Genomic DNA, 20,842 nt, shown 5'->3' with positions numbered 1-20,842 from the left:
TAAACATCAAGGCATGGCAAAGTTTAAAGAAGTGTTTTGGTCACACAAGACTCAAGTTCATTGTGCATATTAATGTACAGGTGAATGTACATGACTGTGTTTTGAATTATGTTTGAGAATGTTTCATTAAGTTATATAGGGGTATGAGTTAAAAAGTGTTTAACTCCTTTTTTCTGAACGTGTATAGGTTATGATTTTTTGTTTTATATGATTTTTAATATCTTTGAGTAGATTGTTTTCTTGTTTTCTTTTTTTATATATATGTGAGTTTGAAAAATAAAAGGAAAAATTAAAGCCTATCCCATCTGACTTTGCGCAAGCACATATTAACAAGCAAGCATTGACATGCACAACTCTGGACAATTTCAAGCTTTCGATTACATAATCTAATTTGCATGTTTTTGGAATATGGAGGAAGCCTTGAGCACTTGGAAAAAACACACGCAAGCTCATGGAGAACATGCCAACTCCACACTGGAAGGCCACAACCCCAAACTTTAGTTGAGGCATACGTACTAACCCGTAGGTCCCCATGCTGCCTGATTATAATACACGACAGTGTTATTTTCCATATCTAGAATCTCACATTGTGCCTATCAAATGCTCCTCGTCCCCAGCAGCAGCAGAAGCCTGACAGCTGACGGAATAAAGAGCATGATCAGTCATAGCAGAGGGGAACTGACGGCCTCATGCTACCCTTCGCACATCTCTCATCTTGAGGACAGGGACAAGAGGAGAGACAGATTAGCGAGCGAAGGAGGGAGGTGGGCTAGGTGTTATAGGACTGAGCTCACGCATGCGGGGGTGACATGCTCCAGCCCTGTCCGACTATCTGTCTGTCTGTCTGCATGCAGCCGCTGGCGAGCACCAAGCACCGCGCAAACATCAAGAGCGCTGGCCACCATATGCCGGATCCGCCTTTGGCACAGCTATTTCAAGCTTTTCTTCACGTTTGTCGTCAGCACACACACCTCCCCTGACTTGCTGCCATCCCGCAAACACTGGGATCATGCGAGTGGAAAACGGGGTTGAGAAATTCTAGTTAAGCTAGCAGCAGCTTATGTAATGGGCTGTAGGTAGGACAGATGACGCTCAAACGGCGCTGCACGAGAGTCTGACAGCAGACCGGCAGATGGTATTGCAGATTTGACAGCAAGCACATTGGCTCATTTGCTCAAAGGGAATAGCAAATCCCATCGATAGGGCAAGAAAAATCCCATTGACTTGTGAACTCTGAGCATCATTTGTTAGCATTGTGCTGCGGTTTCAGGATGGGATTTGGCCAGACTCAGTCCATCTGCTTTATTGACTAAGGAAAGAACATATCTAGTTTTTTTTTGTGCATACATGCACAAACACAAACACGTGACAAAAAATGTGTCCGTGATTGCAGCAGCACTTTGCAGATTGCTCATACACACGTTTTCTTTTTTCTTTTTCTTTTTTTTTTAGCCCTTTTTGATTGGATTTAGCGAGCTCGGAAGAGCTGAAGCTGGTCACAATTTTTGTGTGTGTGTGTGCGTGCGCTGAAGTCGAATCTTGGAAAACATCAGCTGCAGGATGGCTCGGCGGATAACACCACTGATTTTGGACTTTTTTTTTTTACATTCTGCGACCTTTTTGAAAATGCTAAACCTAATCCATCAAGCAATTATGTATTATAGTTATTTTAGTTTCTTCTTCTTCATCTTCTTCTTCTTAAAGGTGTAAAGGAAAATTGTTTTGGATTTTTCACGTTGTTGGGGTGTATCTTATTAGATAGTATGGATTCACCCCTGCCATTGAGAAATAAAGTGACAGTGTGTGGGATTTAGTGTCATCTAGTGGTGAACTAATAGAACGCAACGATTTTGAAGCACGGGCACTACGGTGCCTCATAGAGATCACACATCGCCAGCCAACCACCAATTACTACGTTTGTGAATTTCTTCTCCTTTGGGTATTCGCAGCAGCAAAACAACGTCAGCCTCCTATAAGGTGCGGCACAACCTGTGTAATACAATTAGCAATTACTAGACCTACAATTATATAAAAAAAAAAATGTTGATATGATAGAGCATATTCTTTTTGAATATTATTGAAATTAATAGTGAGTTTTTAAAATGAATTAATTATTAGTTTACCACTAAATGGCATTCAATCCAATACACTGTCACTCTTATGTGATATGTTCACAAATCAGACCTCAGCACAGAGAAGAAAGTTGACAAAAACAGTTTGGATTCTGAAACGGAATTACCTTTCTTCATAAGGCATTATAAAGAGAAATGTTACTACAGTATTTGACTTTGACATATATCAAGGTGGAAAAGCGCTATAAAAATGAGGTACCATTTACAAAATATATTTTTGCATATCTAGAAAAGCTCTAATGAATTTAGTCGTAGTAGAGGTCATAGTCGTTATAAGGTGCGTTGCACCCATCTTTTCAACACACACACCCGTGGGCCGCAAATGGCCCCCAGACCATAGTTTGGACACCACTACTTTAATTCAGCAGCATGGGTAGCTGAATGATTCAAATAAATACAACTTCTTCTTCAGATTGCATTTTTATACTATGTACACAAGTCAGATGAATCTGTACTCATATACAGTACTGGTATGGGTCCGAAAACGATTAAATAGTAACTCAACAGGAAGTCAGACTCTTGCTCCACCCCTCACTAAGATTTGAAATCGGCGCTCAAAGGGTGTGTTACCTGGAGGACTGTTGGGTTGCGAATGGGAAGAGGGTTGGGCGTGGTCTGGCTGCGATTGACAGCAGCAACTCACTAACGCCCAATTCACACTGACTGCGGAACAGACGCGGTCCGTTTTCCATACGGCATTTGCACGGACTGCAATTCACACCGCGTGCGTTACGCGAATTGTCCGTATCCGGAAATCTGCTCCCGACAGACCACAAGCTCGCAGGCTCGTTCATGGTGCGCGTGCGAGTACGTGCACCATCTTAAAGCGACAGCCACAGTTGACAAACGAAGACATGACTTCAAATGAGGTAAGAAAAATTCCGCCCCTCCCCTCGCGTGTCAACGCTAGTATTTTTACATGGAAAAAGAAGATTATCTTTAACCAAATTTACAGAGACATTTTTGTCAAACCAATTGAAGATCTCTGTCACCTGTTTACATGTAATATGATCTACATAGCTTTGCTACAGGTAAACGTCATGTGATTGATCAAAATGGAGTTCATTCGTCCATTTAGTACAGTAGTTGTGATTGTTGAGGACTTATTAAAGGAACAAGTTGTTTAAATCAAGGGCTGCAATGATGACGCAGGCTCGAAATGTTGAGATTATATTTCTTGAGTGACTCATCAGGTGACAAAAAAAAAGCATCTAACAGGAATGCATGGACTGAATGATTGAGTAATGTCATCTTGCCACCTACACATAGACAGATGTAGTTGTTAAATAAGTTATTTAATCAATGAATAAGTCATGGAGTGTCCCTCAGCAACCTTCCTTGTATAAACCAAACAAACCACAATGCATCTGGCAATTAGTGAATCCATTATTACAGAATTTTATCCAAACAACCTTACCTAATCTGTCCATTAACAAGAAATGATTGCACATTGGCACAAAGCGCGGTTGCAGAGGTGACGGTGGTGGGGGAACGTGTGGGGAGGGTGTTGGGGGCAGGGGGGATAAGCACATCCAGCTCAGAGAAGGAGAGAGCCAAAGCTTACATAACACGTCCAAAAAGAGGTTGCAGACCTCCACTGAGGATAAACACAGGCACGGGCAATGGGGATCAAAAGCATCTTTCAAATTTTGTGTCAATACTGACAGGTCTAGCAGTTCAGCTTCAACACATGCAAAAGAGCCACAGAAATTTGAACTACTCCATTAATAAGTATGATTTACAGCAACAATATGTATCAATTGTAGAATGATGACCTCGGATCACCTTCAGCTGTTTTTCCAATTATTTGTACTGTAGAGCAAAGGCTCATATTTTACATTACATTAACAAAATCTCACTGCACACCAAAACAAAATGTAAGAAAAAAATACAGAGAAAAGATGAATGGTCTTACTTTTTGTGAAATCTGGATGTTTCGTTAAAGACAAGCCTATTATTCTGTTGTATAAATGGCAACTCATGAATATACCATTAAGTGCACCTTCTGCCATTGAGTGGAAGACAATTTTGTTATTTTGCCTGACACTATACATCACTGGCATATAGCTACAGACCAATAAAGATAATAGATATTATTTTTGCAAATCACCAATAATTAGAATACTTGATTCCTCATGGCACACTATTGAAGTAGAGAATCGCTGATCTTGTCAAGAGCTAAAACGATTCTGCCTTTCACTCTGCAATCAATGGCATGCTAATCAAATCTGAACCAAATTTTAAAACAAAGACGTCTGTTGTCTAAGATTTTATTTTATTTTATTTTATTTTTATTTTTTTTCTTAAGAGCTCAGTATTGTTCATTCGGAAATGTCATCATCATTGCTCTTTTTTTTTTTTTTTTTTTTTTTAAATACATATATATATATATATATTTTTTTTTTTTGTGTGTGTGGGTGAGTATGTGTATGTGTGTGCGTGCGTGCGTGCGTGTATTTGTTAGCTCACCAGAAAACCTATTAGAAAAAAATCGCATACCGTTCACCTAAACCGAACACCAGGAGACCCGAGGGGACCGAAGAAAACCAAGGAAGGTGAAATCCAGCACCGACCAGACACCCCCCCCCAGAACTCCTCCCCAGCCCAAGAAACATCCAGACCCCAACAAATCCAAAAAACATAAAATCAGGGAGGCCTCAAGAGACCAAAGGAGAGACCGAGAAAAGGAAGGAAGGACAGACGAAGCCGCGTGAGATCCGCAGACACCAGCCTCCACCGATTCAATAACCTGAGGAGGAAACAGATTGTGTCTGAGTTTCGGTAGATGCTGGTGTGGTGGATCTGGCATGCATGAAAATCTCCACCAAAGAGGGGAGCCGTCGACCCCCGCCGGAACAGAGCAAGCGCAACACCTCAGGGCCCCCCAGGCCGCGGCAGCGCCAAAGGACGACCCCCGGGCCCCGCCAGGGCCACCGGCCGGAGAGCAAACCCAGGAGCAGGAGCGCCCCCCGCCCCAACACGGCCCGCGCCCCCGGCCCAACGCAGCAGGACGGGGCACTGCAGGCCCACCAGGCACCCCACCGGCCCCCAACCCCCGCCCCCGCCCCCCATCCACCCCCGCCACCCACCCCAACCCAGCCCCAGCCGCCCCCAATCCCCCAGACACCCCCCACCCCCAGCACCCCCCCCCCCCACCCTGCAACCCCCACCACCGCCCCCCCCCAACAAAGCCGCCCCCCCCCGACCCCACCCCGACCAACCGGCAGCCCCCCAACCCCCAGCCCCCGGGGACCACCCGCACCCAGGCACCGGCGCCGAAGAGGGGCCGGACAGCGGAGCGGAGAGGGCAGCCGCGCCCACCCCACCCCCCGCCGTGTGGAAGGACGGAACACCGGGGGCAGAAGGGGGAGATGGGGGCACCGGAGGGCGGCCGACACCCCCGAACCCCAGGCCCAGCGGGGGAAGGCCCCGGTCGTCACCCCAGCGTTCTTTGTGAAAATTAACCCCTGTTACTGAGTCCGCCAGCTCGCGGACTGGCGAACTCTACCCCTAAACCGTGAATGTGACCCCACCCAGTGTATATACAAGTGTGTGTGTGTGGTGCATTAAAATTAGGAGCAGGTGAACCGGAGCCGATGGAAATGATATTGCCACGCTCCGATCCACCCGCCACCCAAGCATGTTGCTGAGTGTATGTGGTGCATTAAAAAAAATAGATAGGGCGGGGGGGGGGGGGGGTGGCGACACGGACAGGGGACCGCAGCACTGCTCTATACTGCGGCCCCCAACCGATGGCACCCCCACAAGCCCCCCCCCCCACCCACAAGTTGTGTGGTGTATTAAAATTGGAGGGGAGTTGTAGGGTGAAGACGGTGTTTCCACCCTACCCCACCCCCCAAAGTGTGTTATGTGCCCTATATGTCTATAAAAGTGTATTGTGCAAACCTAGTGTAGTGAGTTAAGAGGTGTGACCAGCGGGGCCCCCCCCAACCGGGCGGGGGCAGGAGGCGCACCGGCCCACCAAGCCCCCACCCACCCCACCAGGACCCCGGCGGGCATATGGGACCCGTCCGGCGGGGCGATAGGGCTCGCCCCCCGGATACTGGGTCCCGCCCGAGGTGTCAGGACGCCCACCGGAGCGGGGCGGGCACGACACCAAACCCCAGCCACCCCCGCCGGCCCCCATAGCACCGAGACCCGGGCCATGGATGGAGCCCCCGGGCCAGGGGAGGGGAAGGAAGGCGTACCGGGGAAGGGGAAGGGAGGAGGGAAGGGGACGACAAGAAGGGCAGGGGGCAGCGGCAGGGACGCAAGGAGAGGGGGAGAGGAGGAGGAAGGGCGACGAGGGAGAGGGGACAGGGAGGCGGAGGACGGGCGGGGAGAGGCGAGGAGGGAGAGGCAGCAAGGGGGAGGAAGGGGGAGGGGAGAGGGAACCACCGGGCACCCCGGCGGCCCACAGGCCCCGAACCGCGTCGCCGGGCCCAGAGCGACGGACCGCGCCGGAACGGCGCCGCCCCCGACACCAGGGAAAGCCCCGCAACGCAGCACCCCCCAAGAGACCCAGGGAACGGCCAAGACGCAGCCGCCACCCAGCAGCCAACAGAGGGGCAGACCCGCCCACTCCCCGCCAGGGGGGACAGCACCCACAGAATTAACCCACTGGCATGCCGTGAATCCGAATATCAACCCCTGGTGCCCATCGGAGGTGAATCCGCTCGATCCCGCTGGCAGCAGCCGGGTTCCTGACTATAGAAACACAACCATTAGTTACAAATTGCCTAATACAGAAACATTAATGCAAGTTATAACGCTGCTGTGGCTCTCGCTAACAGGCAGAATTAAAATCCAAGTTTAGGTTAAAAAATTCTATATACGTAGACCATGTTTCTTTAAATTTTGACATTTGGTTTTTATTTGAGGCAGATATTTTTTCCATTAAAATATGATTTATGAGGAGGTTAGACCATTGGTCGATATTCAAAGTTTGTTTATTTTTCCAGTTAACAAGAATTGTTTTTTTTGCGATAGTAAGGGCTACAAGTATAGATTGAAATTGTTTATGTGGTAAGTCAATTGTTGTTAAGTCACCTAGCAAACACAAGTTTGGAGAGAACGGTATCCTACAGTCCAAGACAGCGGAAAGTTTTTCTAAGACTTTAGTCCAGAAACACATAACCGGAGTACATAACCATAAAGCATGAAAATAAGTGTCTGTAGTGTTTTGTAAACACTGGAGACAAATGTCGGAGTCTGAGAGTCCCATTTTCTTCATCATATATTGAGTAATGTATGTTCTGTGAATAATTTTATATTGGATAAGTTGTAAATTTGTGTGTTTTGTCATTTTAAAAACATTTTCACAAACTTGAATCCAAAAGACAGATTCCGGAGCTATAGACAAGTCTGTTTCCCATTTTGAGATGGGTAAAGACGTTTTATCAGTATATGAAAGTAACTTATATATTTTTGAGAGTTTTTTTGTTGTTGTCGGAGAAAGCTTGATAATATCTTTAGCTAAAACAGGCGGTTGGAGCGTACCCTGGAGTGTTGGAATTTGTTTCTTTATCATACTTTTAACTTGCAAATAATGTAAAAAGTTTCAGTTTTTTATTTTATATTTTTGGAGCAAGGATGTATATGATATAAACATATTATCTGAGAAGAGATGGTGGAGATGTGTAATTCCTTTCTGCTCCCACACATTCAAATAAAACGATTGGTTGTTAATTTGAAAGTCGGGGTTATGCCATAGGGGAGAAAGCCCGCTGGGCTCCACTTGGGCTTTTGTCATTTCTAGTGCCTTCCACCAGGCAGTCAGGGTGGCGGAAATCATTGGATTTTTAAAGCAGTTATGGCGCTTAATCGATGTTGTAATAAAGAGTAAATCTAGGAGTCTGAGGTTATTACAATCCTTCTGTTCTAGTTCCAGCCAACAGTTAGTATCTCTATTGGGTTGTGACCATAAAATAATATATTGTAGCTGGTTGGCTATATAATAGTGCATACAATTTGGTGCCTCTAGACCTCCTTTGGATTTATTTTTCTGAAGAGTAGATAGACTAATCTTTGCTTTTTTTTTTTCCAGTAAAATTTTGTAACGGCTGAGTCCAACAACTGGAACCAGTTAGCCGTAGGTTTAAATGGAATCATTGAGAAAAAATAGTTTATTTTGGGTAAAACTTTCATTTTAATAGTGGCTATTCGTCCTATTAGAGAAATAGGAAGATTATTCCAGCGCTCCAAGTCACTATAAATGCTATCCAGAAGTGGAGTGAAATTTAAATTAACTAAATCAGTTAATTTAGGTGAGATTTTTATGCCTAAGTATTTTAAATTACCTATAGGAAATGAGTAGTATGGGTCCTGGCTTGCAGGGTTCCATGAATTTTCTGTAATAGGTAGAAGTGTTCATTTTGTCCAGTTAATAGAATAGTCTGATAACTGTGAGAATTTAGTTATTAAGTTAAATACTTCCCCTAATGAAATAGCAGGCTTTTCTAAATAAAGTAAAATATCATCGGCATATAGATTAATTTTATGTTCTGTTACCCCAGAGTGAATTCCTTGAATCATTCTTTCCTGGCGTATGGCTAATGCAAGCGGTTCAATAAATATTGCAAATAATAAAGGCGACAGTGGGCATCCCTGTCTTGTGCCTCTCTGTAGAGTAAAACTCTTAGATATAATCCCATTAGTAGTAACAGTAGCTTTAGGAGAATCATATAATACTGACACCCAGTGAATAAATGACTTCCCAAAGCCAAATTTATTTAAAACAGCAAAGAGGAAGGACCAGTTAACTTTATCAAAAGCTTTTTCTGCATCCAATGATATAATAACTGCCTTTTTATCATGCCGCTGTGACATACTAATAAGGTTAAAGAGCCTTCTAATATTATTAGTAGAGTGACGCTCTTTAATAAAGCCTGTTTGGTCGCTATGAATGATTGTCGGGATTACTGTTTCTAATCTAGATGTAAAAGCCTTAGTGATAATTTTAATATCAGTGTTAATTAGTGAAATCGGACGGTAACTTGATGGAAGGGTGGGGTCTTTTTCTGGCTTTAATAAAAGTTTAATTGCTGCTGTATTCATGTGTGGGCGTATGTGACCATTAGTTTTAATTTCTGTTACTACTCTTAAGAATAGTGGAGCAAGCATTGACCAGAAGTGCTTTAAAAATATAGCCGGATAACCATCCGGGCCGGGTGCTTTGCCATTTGGCATACTATCTAGAGCACTGTACAACTCGTTTATAGTAAGTGGTGCATCTAACATATCTTTATATTCAGTAGTTACCTGAGGTATACTTAAGCTACTGAGGAATGCCTCAATATGCTCTGGGTTAGGTTTATTAGTTTCTGAGTATAAGTTGTGATAATAATTATAAAAAAATTTATTAATTTCTTCTGGTGATTGTGTACATTCACCAGTTGTACCTTTAATAGCCGTTATAAGCGATTTTTCCCGATTACGTTGAAGTTGGTTTGCAAGAAATTTACCTGATTTGTTATTATATTCAAAGTTGTTGTATCTCAATTGTTGTATTATAAACTCTGTCTTTTTAGTTAACATATCGTCTAACTGTATTTTTGTATTTTGTAAGTCAGTCCATATTTGGTTATTTGGGTTTATTGCGTACTCATCCGTCAGTTGTTTAATTTTATCTTCCAAGTCTTTTTCTAATTTTTGATCCTGTTTCTTTTTATAAGATGAATATGATATAATTTTACCTCTAATTACTGCTTTCCCGGCTTCCCAGAGAAGAGCTGGAGATAGGTCTGGAGAGTCATTTATTTCCAAAAAGTCTGCCCATTCTTTTCTTATAATTTTGTCAAATTCTGCGTCGTTTAGTAGTGAGATGTTAAAACGCCATGTAGGTGGTGGTTTAAAGGTATAATCAACTTGTAGGGAAAGGGAGACTGGTGCATGGTCGCTAATAATAATAGGATGTATTTTTGTAACGGTTTTATCAGCAATAGAATTATTTGTAAGAAAAAAATCAATTCTTGAAAAGTACCGGTGCACAGCGGAAAAGAAGGTAAATTCCTTCTTATTTGGGTTTTTAAGTCTCCAGCTGTCGACGAGGCCAAAGTCATCCATATATTCCCCTATTACTTTTGTGGATTGTGATCGCCTTATACATGTTGTTTTATTAGAACGATCTATTAATGGATTTAAGGTTGTGTTAAAGTCTCCTCCAATAATAATAGTAGAGTTCGCTGCTAATTCAAACAGCTTAGAGAAAAATTCATGGAAAAAAGCCGGATCATCATTATTAGGGGCATATAAATTACCGAATGTATATATTTTATTAAATATAGTCACCTGAATAATAATGTATCGGCCCTCTGGGTCTGTTATTGTATTATTTAGAGTAAAGAGTAAATTCTTATGTATGAGTATACAGACTCCCTGTTGTCTAAGATTTTAAATGTCAGATTCAGTTAACCTAGAACATTTAATAAACAACAGACCAGGAAGGAAGAAAACAGACTTTGATTATTTTTGCTCGCGAGGAGAATGAAACAGATATGTGAACAGATTATCTCCTACCGTTACGAAGCACATTCCGCCGAATCTCCTCTTATTGGCTAGGCCCTAGTTACATAGCCAATAGCCGCTCTTAGGGTTAGGGGAAGTACATATAGCAGCAACAAGACAATCATCCCGGATATAACTCGTTGCGCAGACAATAAAGGAAATGTTTTTTCTTCAGCGCGGAAAGTTTCAGTCAAAGTTCACAGTTCAACCGCAAAATGTTCCAGCCGTTATCTTGTCAGCTTCTTCTCTCCAGATGACCCCAACCCACATAGTTCAAACATAGGTCACACTGTTGAATAAATGATTTGCAATTACTAAAAAAGTAAATATGGGATAACTTATGTACATTTATTATAACATTAAATATAAAAACAATAAAAATGAAAATAAACTTCATCATTTTGAAAATCTTAAAATTCATTCAATAAACATACGCTTATAGACATTTCAACAAAGTAAAGAGTTGGAGTGTGCAATTTTTTTTAATATGCCCATATTTTCCTCCTTAGGGAAAATGAATATCGGCTCCAAATGTCAGTTACCGGCCTTCTTGACTACTAATAATCGGTATTGGTATCAACCACGAAAAAACATACCAACATATCTTTACTAGACACCTCTCATAATGTGTTGGTACAAGAGATGGTAGTAGCATTCTACTTATTTTAGAGCCACAATGACACAAGGCCGAGGAAGGAGGACTCAGATGCAGAATATGAAAAAAGCCAATCAATGGCTAGAGTTTTATGCGTAACAAAAAATCACTTCTGGAAAAACGAGGGAAAAAACAAGGCACTGGCAGAGAAAAAAAACAAAAGGTGCTCCAATAAGGGAGGTAAAAATGGGAACCAAAAAACACTCACGTGACAAGGCAAAAGGATCATGAGAACAAGGCTGTGAAAAACGCTTCAGTGGACACGAGGGTAACACATCGGCACATGACAAGGTAGGCGCAGATAAAGGCCCCGTCCAGATGGAAGCAAAGCCGGCTTCGTTTCTCAAACAAATCTCGTACACAAGACATGCGTGTGTCCAAAAGAAGACACTGAGGACGTTTAATGGCTGTAATGTATATGCCAAGTCTGGAGTGGCGCTGTAGGGACAGGGAGCGGAACGGAAAGCGTAGAAGAAGAATCAGCAAAGAAGACGAGCACTTTTTTTTCTAACTTTATTGCAATCTACAGAACAAACATGGCTTTTCATGTATCAAAACAACATGAAGAAGACGAACATAGGAGAAGTGACAATGGCGGGTGATTCAAGTACAACAGCGCTTGTTGAACGTGGGAATAAAAAAGCTAAATATTTTGCTGCAAAAGCATAAGCAAGCTAAGGAGGCTGCGCAAAACGACTACGACGCGGCTATCCGCCATTGTTGTTGACAGACTGACGGTTTGCGCGCAGTCACGCGAGAATTGGAGCATACGTCATCAATGTGCGACAATGCGTCGTCATCGAGCTGCGACCATTACGTCATCACAGGAGGAGTATCCTTCATATGGTGTCGAGACGGACGAGTTTTGAAATCTTTCTACTCTGGAGCCCGGTTTCAAAAGTGATCAGTTTCAAACTCTGAAACCGCGCCATCGTGTGGACGGGCGGACGAAACGGTAAGAAACTTGTGAGGATACATTTAAACTGCCGTTCGTGGCCTATTTAACAGATGGGGATAACGAGGCACAGGTGGGAACAATCAGGGATGACAACATACAAGCAAGCGCAAGCAACCTGAAACGAGATTATCAGACTTCAAAATAAAACAGGAAATGGCTAGGATAAAACAAAGACAGACAAAAACCACACGACGGTGTAACACACAACAATGAGAACGCAATGCTTATGTGAAAATGTTACTTGTTACATTCATTTTCCTAATCTTCAGTAAGATAGCTTTTGGTTATTACACACTCTTGAAATATTGTGAAAATCCATCTATCCATCCGTCCGTTCGTTCTCTACACCTTCAAAGTTGTGGGTCACTGGAGCCTATAATAGTTGACTTAAGGCCAAAGATAGACTACACCTTGCAGGGCTCCCGACTGCCTCGAAATTGTGGCATTTTGCTTCAAAAATGTATGTCAATGCTAGGAAATTTTTCATCTACTCACGCCTGTGCAACCAGTAAATTAGCTAATATAAAAAATAAAAAATCATTCATTAAATAATTAATATTATTGAATATTTTTTTTGTTGCTGACAAACTTCTGCTCCACAGAGTTCAGCTCATTTATACTTAATGTAGAGAAAATGAGTGAGTGCAGTGAATACTTCATGGCAAGTCGACAGTGTGTGCCCCGAAATTTTCACGTTAGGAGCCACTGTGCTACTAGTAAAATAAGTTATTCTGGAGCCTTGCCCTGGATGGTCGCCAGTCAGTCATCTGGCACATAGACAGCCATTAACACTAATATTCACACCGTCATTAAGTAGGAACTGAACCATGCTGTCAGGCAAATGAACCATAACACAATCAGTGACCTATATCAATTTTGTGTTATATGTGCCTATACATGCCAGAAAACAGTGGTCAGTAGTCTGCCACAAGGCAATTTTGAATATGTGTTTAAATAGAATGCGGCTTGAACATTTATGATAGCAGGGCTGCCACTACCGACTATTGTTTTTTCTGCTGATTAGTGTTTTAATTTAAATCCCTTCATTCAAAAACAGGATATTATTTCTTATTTACAGGGCATAAAATCCACAAATGCAAATTAATTATGATTCAATTACTGCTTTGGTCTGTAATGTGTCAGAAAATTGGCATAATGATCATTCTTTTCAAATGTCTTATTTCAGAAAAAGAAGAAAAAAAAACACCCACACCAAAATAATTGGTCTTCTTTCACTACTCAGACTAAAATAATCTGAGAATATTTACTGTTGAGACACTGAAATTCCAAATATTTGGACAATTTTAAATTAAACAAGGTTGCTAAACAATTAATCGACAATCAAAGTAATGAGTGATTAATTGGATAATGGATTAATTGTTGATTAACCGTTGTGCCTTTAAATGAAAGGAGAAAAAAGTAAAACAATGAAAGCTCTTAAGTCAAACACGATGCAGAATTTGACGATTCGAAGATTCCGGGTCGCAACCAATTGGCGGGTCGCCTTTTTTGCCGTGTTTTCCCACTGCACTTAGTGGAGCACAGTGCGCCATTGACTAACCCTTTTATTGTTTATGTGCTGCTATGACGCAGATGCAGAGAAAACCGTGTGTAGTATGTGTTTTGGTTGAGTCAGTACGTGTTTACCTGGATTTGTGTCTCCGCGCTGACGACACACAGACAGCATTTTGCCGGGTTACTCCGAGTTCACTGCAGTGGCAAGATGTAACTTTTACTTTATTTTTGGGGCAGTGTGCAGATTTTTGCCAACGGTATCATAAGAAATAATGAAACAATGAATCACTTAAAGGGGAATATGAATTAATGTTAATGCAGTAAGCTTTCAAATCTAATGACATTGGTTTGAATCTGAAAAGCAAACGGTAGTAATGTTAGCCTATATGGCTTTATAAGTGCATACATTCACACACGATGCATGCCATGGCAAGTGGCAGCCAGAAATGGCCTCTCACTCAAAGAATGTTCTTGTTAAGAGAGGACTATTTAGGGTGAGTGAGTGACGCTTGCAGGGGGATTCATTTTCCTCTCATTTCAAAATTCTCCCTTATACTTGTTTTCATGCTTAATCCTGCTGAACCGGACGAAGCATATACGCGCTGCACGCACATCTTCTACAAGCTGATGACTTGCACTGCAGCAGAATTCCCCTCTACACCACATTATTGTGTAACGCTATACGGACTCAAAGTAAAAGGCCTGAATATGCAAAAATATCGAACTCAGTGGTGGTTTGTTTACCTCTGAGGGTTTAAGAGTTCATTTTCTCATTTCCCTATGGCAAAGTACACCGAGTGCTTGTGAAGAATGAAAACCCCCAATGCATCACAGTGTAATGGTAATGACAGTTTGTGCATTACATAAATCTGCCCCAGTGGGTATCTGACTTGATGCGCTGTATGAAAAACAACACCATCTTCTCTCGTGTGAAACTGCAGCAGCCATCACAATTCACTGCTTGTGTCGTTTCTAACGCGACAATGCACCGCCACACAATGTTTTCCAAATATTGTAAATTAAAGAAGCCCCCAAGGTGACATTGAGTTTCTGTCATCGGAACAGCAGTATGGACGTAACAGTCAAATCTATCTTTCCTGAGAGCTAGGCAGCCCAACTTAGTACTTCAAATTGATGTAGAACTGCACTGCATCATACTGGAACAAGGTAACTATAGGTCAACATGTTGCTGAGGCTTCATAAAGCACTGACCGAGGTTGTTCTACCCAAAATGAATAAAGACCTCTCTGACGGTGTCAATACCAGCTATTGTATTGGATCACATTCACCTGTGAAGGTGTGGATGTACCTAATGAAGTGTCCTACTTGAACAGCATCAGAGTCAATGCAATTGTAGACAAAAGCCAGCGTAGGTCCACTCATGCATTTTGATAGACACACATTGGATCAATATACTAATCGTTCCTGTAACGATCTTTGGTACAATTAGGATGCAACAGCAGGTCTCCCCGTCTAGTCTTCCGAATGGGCTGAATGCAGCATTATGAGAAACGTACACAACGCAATCAGACGTTTCTCCAATGAAGCACTACGAATGCTTTCACAGGCCTGATTGGGAACGAAAGTATTCATTTGCAGCATTAAGTCTGGAGAGTGAAAGAAGAGAGGATGAGGGCCAAGACAGCAGTTATTATCCGTGCCACTTCCTCTTTAAAGTCAGATAAGTGTTTTTTCTGTCATCACTTAATTCATTTGAATACACTTCAGCTGGTAACTGAGAACATGTCCATATAAATGTTTGGGTATTTTCTAAAAATTGTTTTCCCTATGCGTTGTGGCCTTTTTGGACTACAGGGTGGCCTCAGCTTTTCACTGTTTTGACCTGAGATTTCAAGATTACAAACAGTGCTCAATGAAACAAATTGGAGTAAGTCTACGTTTCTATTATATTTATGGCCTTTAAATACATACAAATACTTACAGTAATTATAACCACTCCTGCATTAGCAGAGTACCAAGCTTTTGTAAAAGTGCAACTCAGGTGAATATTTTCAAAATTGTCTTTTTCAGTGTTTGTGTGGCGACCGGGGAAACAGAGGGAAAAAGCTAAGTGAGCTTAAACCTACAGTGTTCTAATCATAAAGGCATAACAATATTGCAATAACTGCAGACTCGCAGAAAAATCATGACACACATAACTAAACATGCGTGTCATGATTATATTTTGTGCAACGTTCTTAAGAAAACATACATTACGAACGAGTGTGATAAAATTCACTATTAAGGACAGTTGCCGAACAAGGCTTTTTTTTTTAAGCTTGTCCACTAATTTATGCAAAAACTGACATAGGTTTACAGTACAGTATGAGATCGACTGATTTTAAACCTACTTACGATGTGAGGATATTTATAACGTATAAATACAGCGAATGTGTTGCTACATTAAATAAACCATAGTATGACCCATGCAGCTGCAGTATGCTTTTTTTCATGCTTCCGACTGGCTAAACACGACCTGACAGCCTGCCAATATAATTTTCAGAAAGCTTCAGAAAAAAAAAAAAAAAGTATTCTAGTACCCATCAAATATATAAGTATAGGCCTACCTCACCGTGATAACTGAGTGCCTTGGACTGCCATTTGCACTGCAAACAGTTAACTTGCATATCAAATGTGTGCCTTACATCTATTCTCGCTTTAAAATGTAGTTTTATTTAGAGTAGCTTGTGCCTCAGTTTCCTTGAATCTGTCCATTAAAAAAGAAAGAAAGAAAGAATTTCTATTTAAAACTGTGTCCTACTGGATAGTGTAAAACACGGTAAAAGGTACTCAAAATGCTTCACACTGCCTGCTGAAAACCAGTGAGCACCTCCCCCACTCACACACATCATATCACATGAATGGCCTGTAGGTGTGCAAGTGTGTGAAAGATTTGTGTCAGCTTGTGACAACCAGACAACCGCACAGTGCTGACCTTGCATATAAGCAGCACAGAACATGATTACACCACTTCCATACCTAGGTATTGCATTTGGAGTTGGAGCACTCGAACCAAAATGATAAATGGAGCTAAACGGTAAATGTGCATAAGGGTTCTGCTGATGTTACGAAACATACAGCATGTCCTGCTGGTATGACTCATCTGTGGGAAAGGAAAATATTGATAAGGTTACCAGAGGGTGCAATAAATAAATGAAATAATAAAAAAATAATAAAAATAAAAATAAATAAAACAATAAACAATATCAGATTTATTATGCATAAATATTTTGGTCTTAAAAGTTAGCTTCACGCTAAAATAAAGGCAAATGAACAATGAATTAATTCAATTCAGTATCTCAATGAGCTTGCAAAAAAAAAGAAGAATGGAAAACACATTTTTGTTCTCTTCAAAGCAAGGAAGACACTTAAAAAAAATAAGTTTTACTTTTTTTTTTTTAACGAGCAACAAGGAGTCACCTGATTGCAAACAAGATGTTCCACAAGGTCAAAATGAGAGGGAGGGATGCACGGATGGGTGAAATTATGTGAAAGTAACAAAGGGGGATAAGGTAAGAGGGTTTTGATGCATGGACAGAAATAACTGCACACAGGCAAAGACTGTAGTTCATCAAATGGACACAGGAGCACTCAACTGTTTTTTTCCCCCTCTCGTTTTCTTTTAGACACACACACACAGAAATCTCAGGTGTTTCTTGGTGGTCTGCGTTCACATGAAACATTCAACATTTTTACCTGAGCATAACTAAGAGGAATATTTGAGTTCAGTTTTCTAGAAAGGCAGTTTTAGGAGTTGCCCCTCCATAACTCGGCCACTATGATGCATGACCCTCAATTTAAATTGTATGTTTTCTCAAAGCCTCCAATATAGTGGTAGGTTGCTCTCCAATCTTCCACATAGCAGCTCAGTGAAGGCAGTGGAAGTTTAAGCTTCATCGAAGAGCAGTGCCGCTCGACAGTGCTAAGCAGTCAGGCTCGCTCATTAGGCATCAGCAGCTTGTCATGGTCAGACTCTCTCCTCTCTGCTTTCTCTTTCATCTCTTCACTGCAGCAGTAGCCTGCTCATTAAAACGGCCTTAATGCATTAATTCAGCCCATCACGCCATGCGGAGCTGGACCTGTTCCACATATTACGACCTCATGCTGACAACCTCAATACCTCAGACAACACTCAAACGGCATGGACGGCATTATACGGTGACAATGGCAATATCAACACATGGACAGCAAAGTGAGAGCATTGAAATCCGACTGTTACCAGCTGCACTCTGTAAATGCCTGAAACAGGATTTTTTTCCCCTTTCTTTTCTTTTTACATCTTAACTGATTTTTGGAATGGGAGAAAGCCCCCGAAGGCATTGAAGAAAAAACAAAAACATGACTTCACCATCAGTCATTTGTCTTCATACAATGACATCATTATAAGTAGACGTTATTTACTGATGATCATGTCTTTTATCGTAAGTCATGTTTGAGAAACTACAGTATATATCGGCAGTACTCGGGGAAACAAACGTTATGAGCTGGCATCTATATGTCACTGCAGCTGCTATACGGGGTATGAAGGTACTAAAAACGCCTCCAGACAGTGTGTCATTGCAAGAGCAGCTCGAAGAGACACAGCGTTTGTCAGTCTTGGCAGCTCACACTGACAATTCATTTATCTAATCAGTGCACCAGTCACATGGAAAGGAGTCCAAGTGCTCATGTACAAAGTTATGGCAATGATTGTGAAATTGTATGACTGTAGTGTACTATTATTTGGCTATTATTGCATCTTTATCGGCACAATGTTTTAACACTTGGACACTTTGTCACTACACATCAAGAAAGCCATGAGACCTCGGTTTTGCTCATCTTTCTTTGTCCTGTGAAGAAGCAGCCTCATCAATGAGTATTAAGAGACGAAAGCAAGACAGGTCAAAAAATTAAAATTTAAGAAAAGGCCTTTTTTTTTTTATGTGTGTTGTCTCTTGCTATTTATGCGGGTTTCCACTTTTACTATTGCGTAGGCAAAAGCTAACTTTTTTAAACACTTGTGTGACAAAGAGTGATATCAAAAATTACAATAAAATGATAATGATCAAAAGTTATGTTTTTAAGATTGTTATGATGTGACCAAAATATTACATCTAACCAAGGTTTTCTGATAGCACCAGGTTAACCCTAGAACACATGTCAGTTTCCTTTACTTTTATCCATCCAGGGTCGCTGGTAAGCTGGAGCCAGCTGATTTTGAGCAAAAGGCAGCGTAAACCCTGGACTGGTCTCCGACCAATCACTGAGCACAAACAACCCTTCAGACTCACCTTCACACTTCAATTTAGAGCCTTTACGTGCGTGTTTATGGAGTATGTGGGAGGAACATAGAGTGCACACAGTAAACCCATGTTGCTGCCAATTTCGTTTTTTAAATAAATAATATAAATAAATATATATGAAATAAATCAATCAAAATATAATGGTTAATTCAGTGGTTGGAGCAGTTGATAGATAGATAGATAGATAGATAGATAGATAGATAGATAGATAGATAGATAGATAGATAGATAGATAGATAGATTTTTATAGTACAGCCAACAAGAAATCAAAACATTAAAGAGTAGCATTGAGTAGGGATTAAAATACATTTAAAGCTAATCCAAACTACGATAAAACAGGAAATGATGTGTGTCAGTACATGGCAAGTAAATAATGAACAGTCTAATTATGCTACTTACTGCAGAGTGTGGAGTAGAATACTACTATTAACAAATGAATGACATATATACACCAAATATGTATTGTATCATATAGTGTTTGACATGGAACTGTAACCTTGGCACCAATGATTACAGTACCTGTACGCATTGTCTATCATAGCGATGGGGCCACATGTGTGTCATATGGAACGTGCTCACTGTTCTTTTTGCGGCTTACCTGAAGCAGCCTGCATCCAACCACAGATCTTGTACACGGTGGAGGTGCTGAGGAGGAAGAAGAGCGAGAAGCATCCGATGCAGGTGACCACCAGCATCATGGACATCCCAATGAAGAAGGAGGCGGCCTTGAAGGCTCTGGACGGGATGGCGGAGAACTCAGTGAAGCTGCCCTGGCAGGCCAGCTCTCTGGCGATCCCGTCCCCGATGCAGAAGTGAAAGAGACCGAAGTAGCCGGCCTGCGGCGTGTCCACGCCATCGCCGATCCAGTAGGGCTGCGAGAAGATGGTCACATTCACGATGCCGAACAGGATGGTGAATATGGCCCACAGGAGTCCGATGACGCGGGAGTTTCGGACATAATTGGTCTGGTACAGTTTGGCAGCTTCTGCAGACGGTAACATTGATGCGGCGCTGGCGGGTATCATTGTATGCACACCATAAAAAAAAATGGAAGAGGCGCTAAAGCTGTTTTATCATGAAGCGAGAGAGGAGAGCAAGAGAGCCCGATCTATGGCCGTGCTAGTGCAGCACAGCAGCATCTGCCTGGCGCGATCAGCTCGTGACGTGGCATCGTCGAAACGGGCGCTGGTAACCGTCAATGAAAGTCGATGAAGCCGCGATCACACTAGCGGGGTGTGCGCGCTCGCTCCCTCTTGCACCGTGCAGTCGTCGTCAGACGTGCACATAGCCAATGTCCTTGGAAGCCGAGCGACGTCCTATACGCGCTGACGTGCCGCACACAGTCAACAACTGAACGTTGGTATGCACTCACGCGTACTTACAAATCCAAATTTGAATGGCATTCAGGCCTGCACGCGTGCTTCAACCGGATTTTATTCTCCCGTTTGATGACAGCATCGCCGCCGGTCAGTAGTGATGCTGGCAGCCGGAGAGGGAGGGGCATGGGCGACGTGGGTCTGTGCGGTGGAGGCTGATGACACACACGTTTCACATGCAGACTAACTTGTGTGTTCCCCCCCCCCCCCCCCCCCCTGCAATGTCAGTTCATGGGCGTTTATGACATGAATACATAACAAAAGAATAGGTGCAAATCAGAACAGACGCAGCAGCTGTGACTCAGGAATTTAAACTGAGGAGCTAAATACATTCAGACTATATCATACATGAGACGAGCTACAGCTGGCGGGGCAAGGTCAAGGAAGGTACTGGTTGGCTGACACTGGGAGGGGTGGTG

The 20,842-nt window shown here is 42.2% G+C and overlaps 1 protein-coding gene across 2 annotated transcripts in view; it reads right to left on the bottom strand.

The window, feature by feature from the left end:
* LOC147175690 (LHFPL tetraspan subfamily member 3 protein-like) overlaps nucleotides 1–20,571 on the bottom strand; it is a 30,736-nt gene extending 10,165 nt beyond the window's left edge. For both annotated transcript variants that reach the window (XR_015094604.1, XM_086073892.1), the window contains exon 1: nucleotides 19,646–20,571. Coding sequence is in view for 1 of the 2 variants with exons in the window: in XM_086073892.1 (XP_085930018.1) it covers nucleotides 19,646–20,072 (427 nt within the window). In the remaining variant the exon portion in view is untranslated. The remainder of the gene's footprint in view (nucleotides 1–19,645) is intronic.
* Nucleotides 20,572–20,842: the final 271 nt, after the last annotated feature.

This window comes from Leptonotus elevatus, chromosome 4 (assembly GCF_054856555.1).
Source record: "Leptonotus elevatus isolate MCC_2025b chromosome 4, RoL_Lele_1.0, whole genome shotgun sequence".
Lineage (NCBI taxonomy): Eukaryota > Metazoa > Chordata > Actinopteri > Syngnathiformes > Syngnathidae > Leptonotus > Leptonotus elevatus.
The sequence above is the reverse complement of the archived record's forward strand: the minus strand, read 5'-3'. Positions and strand labels throughout refer to the sequence as shown.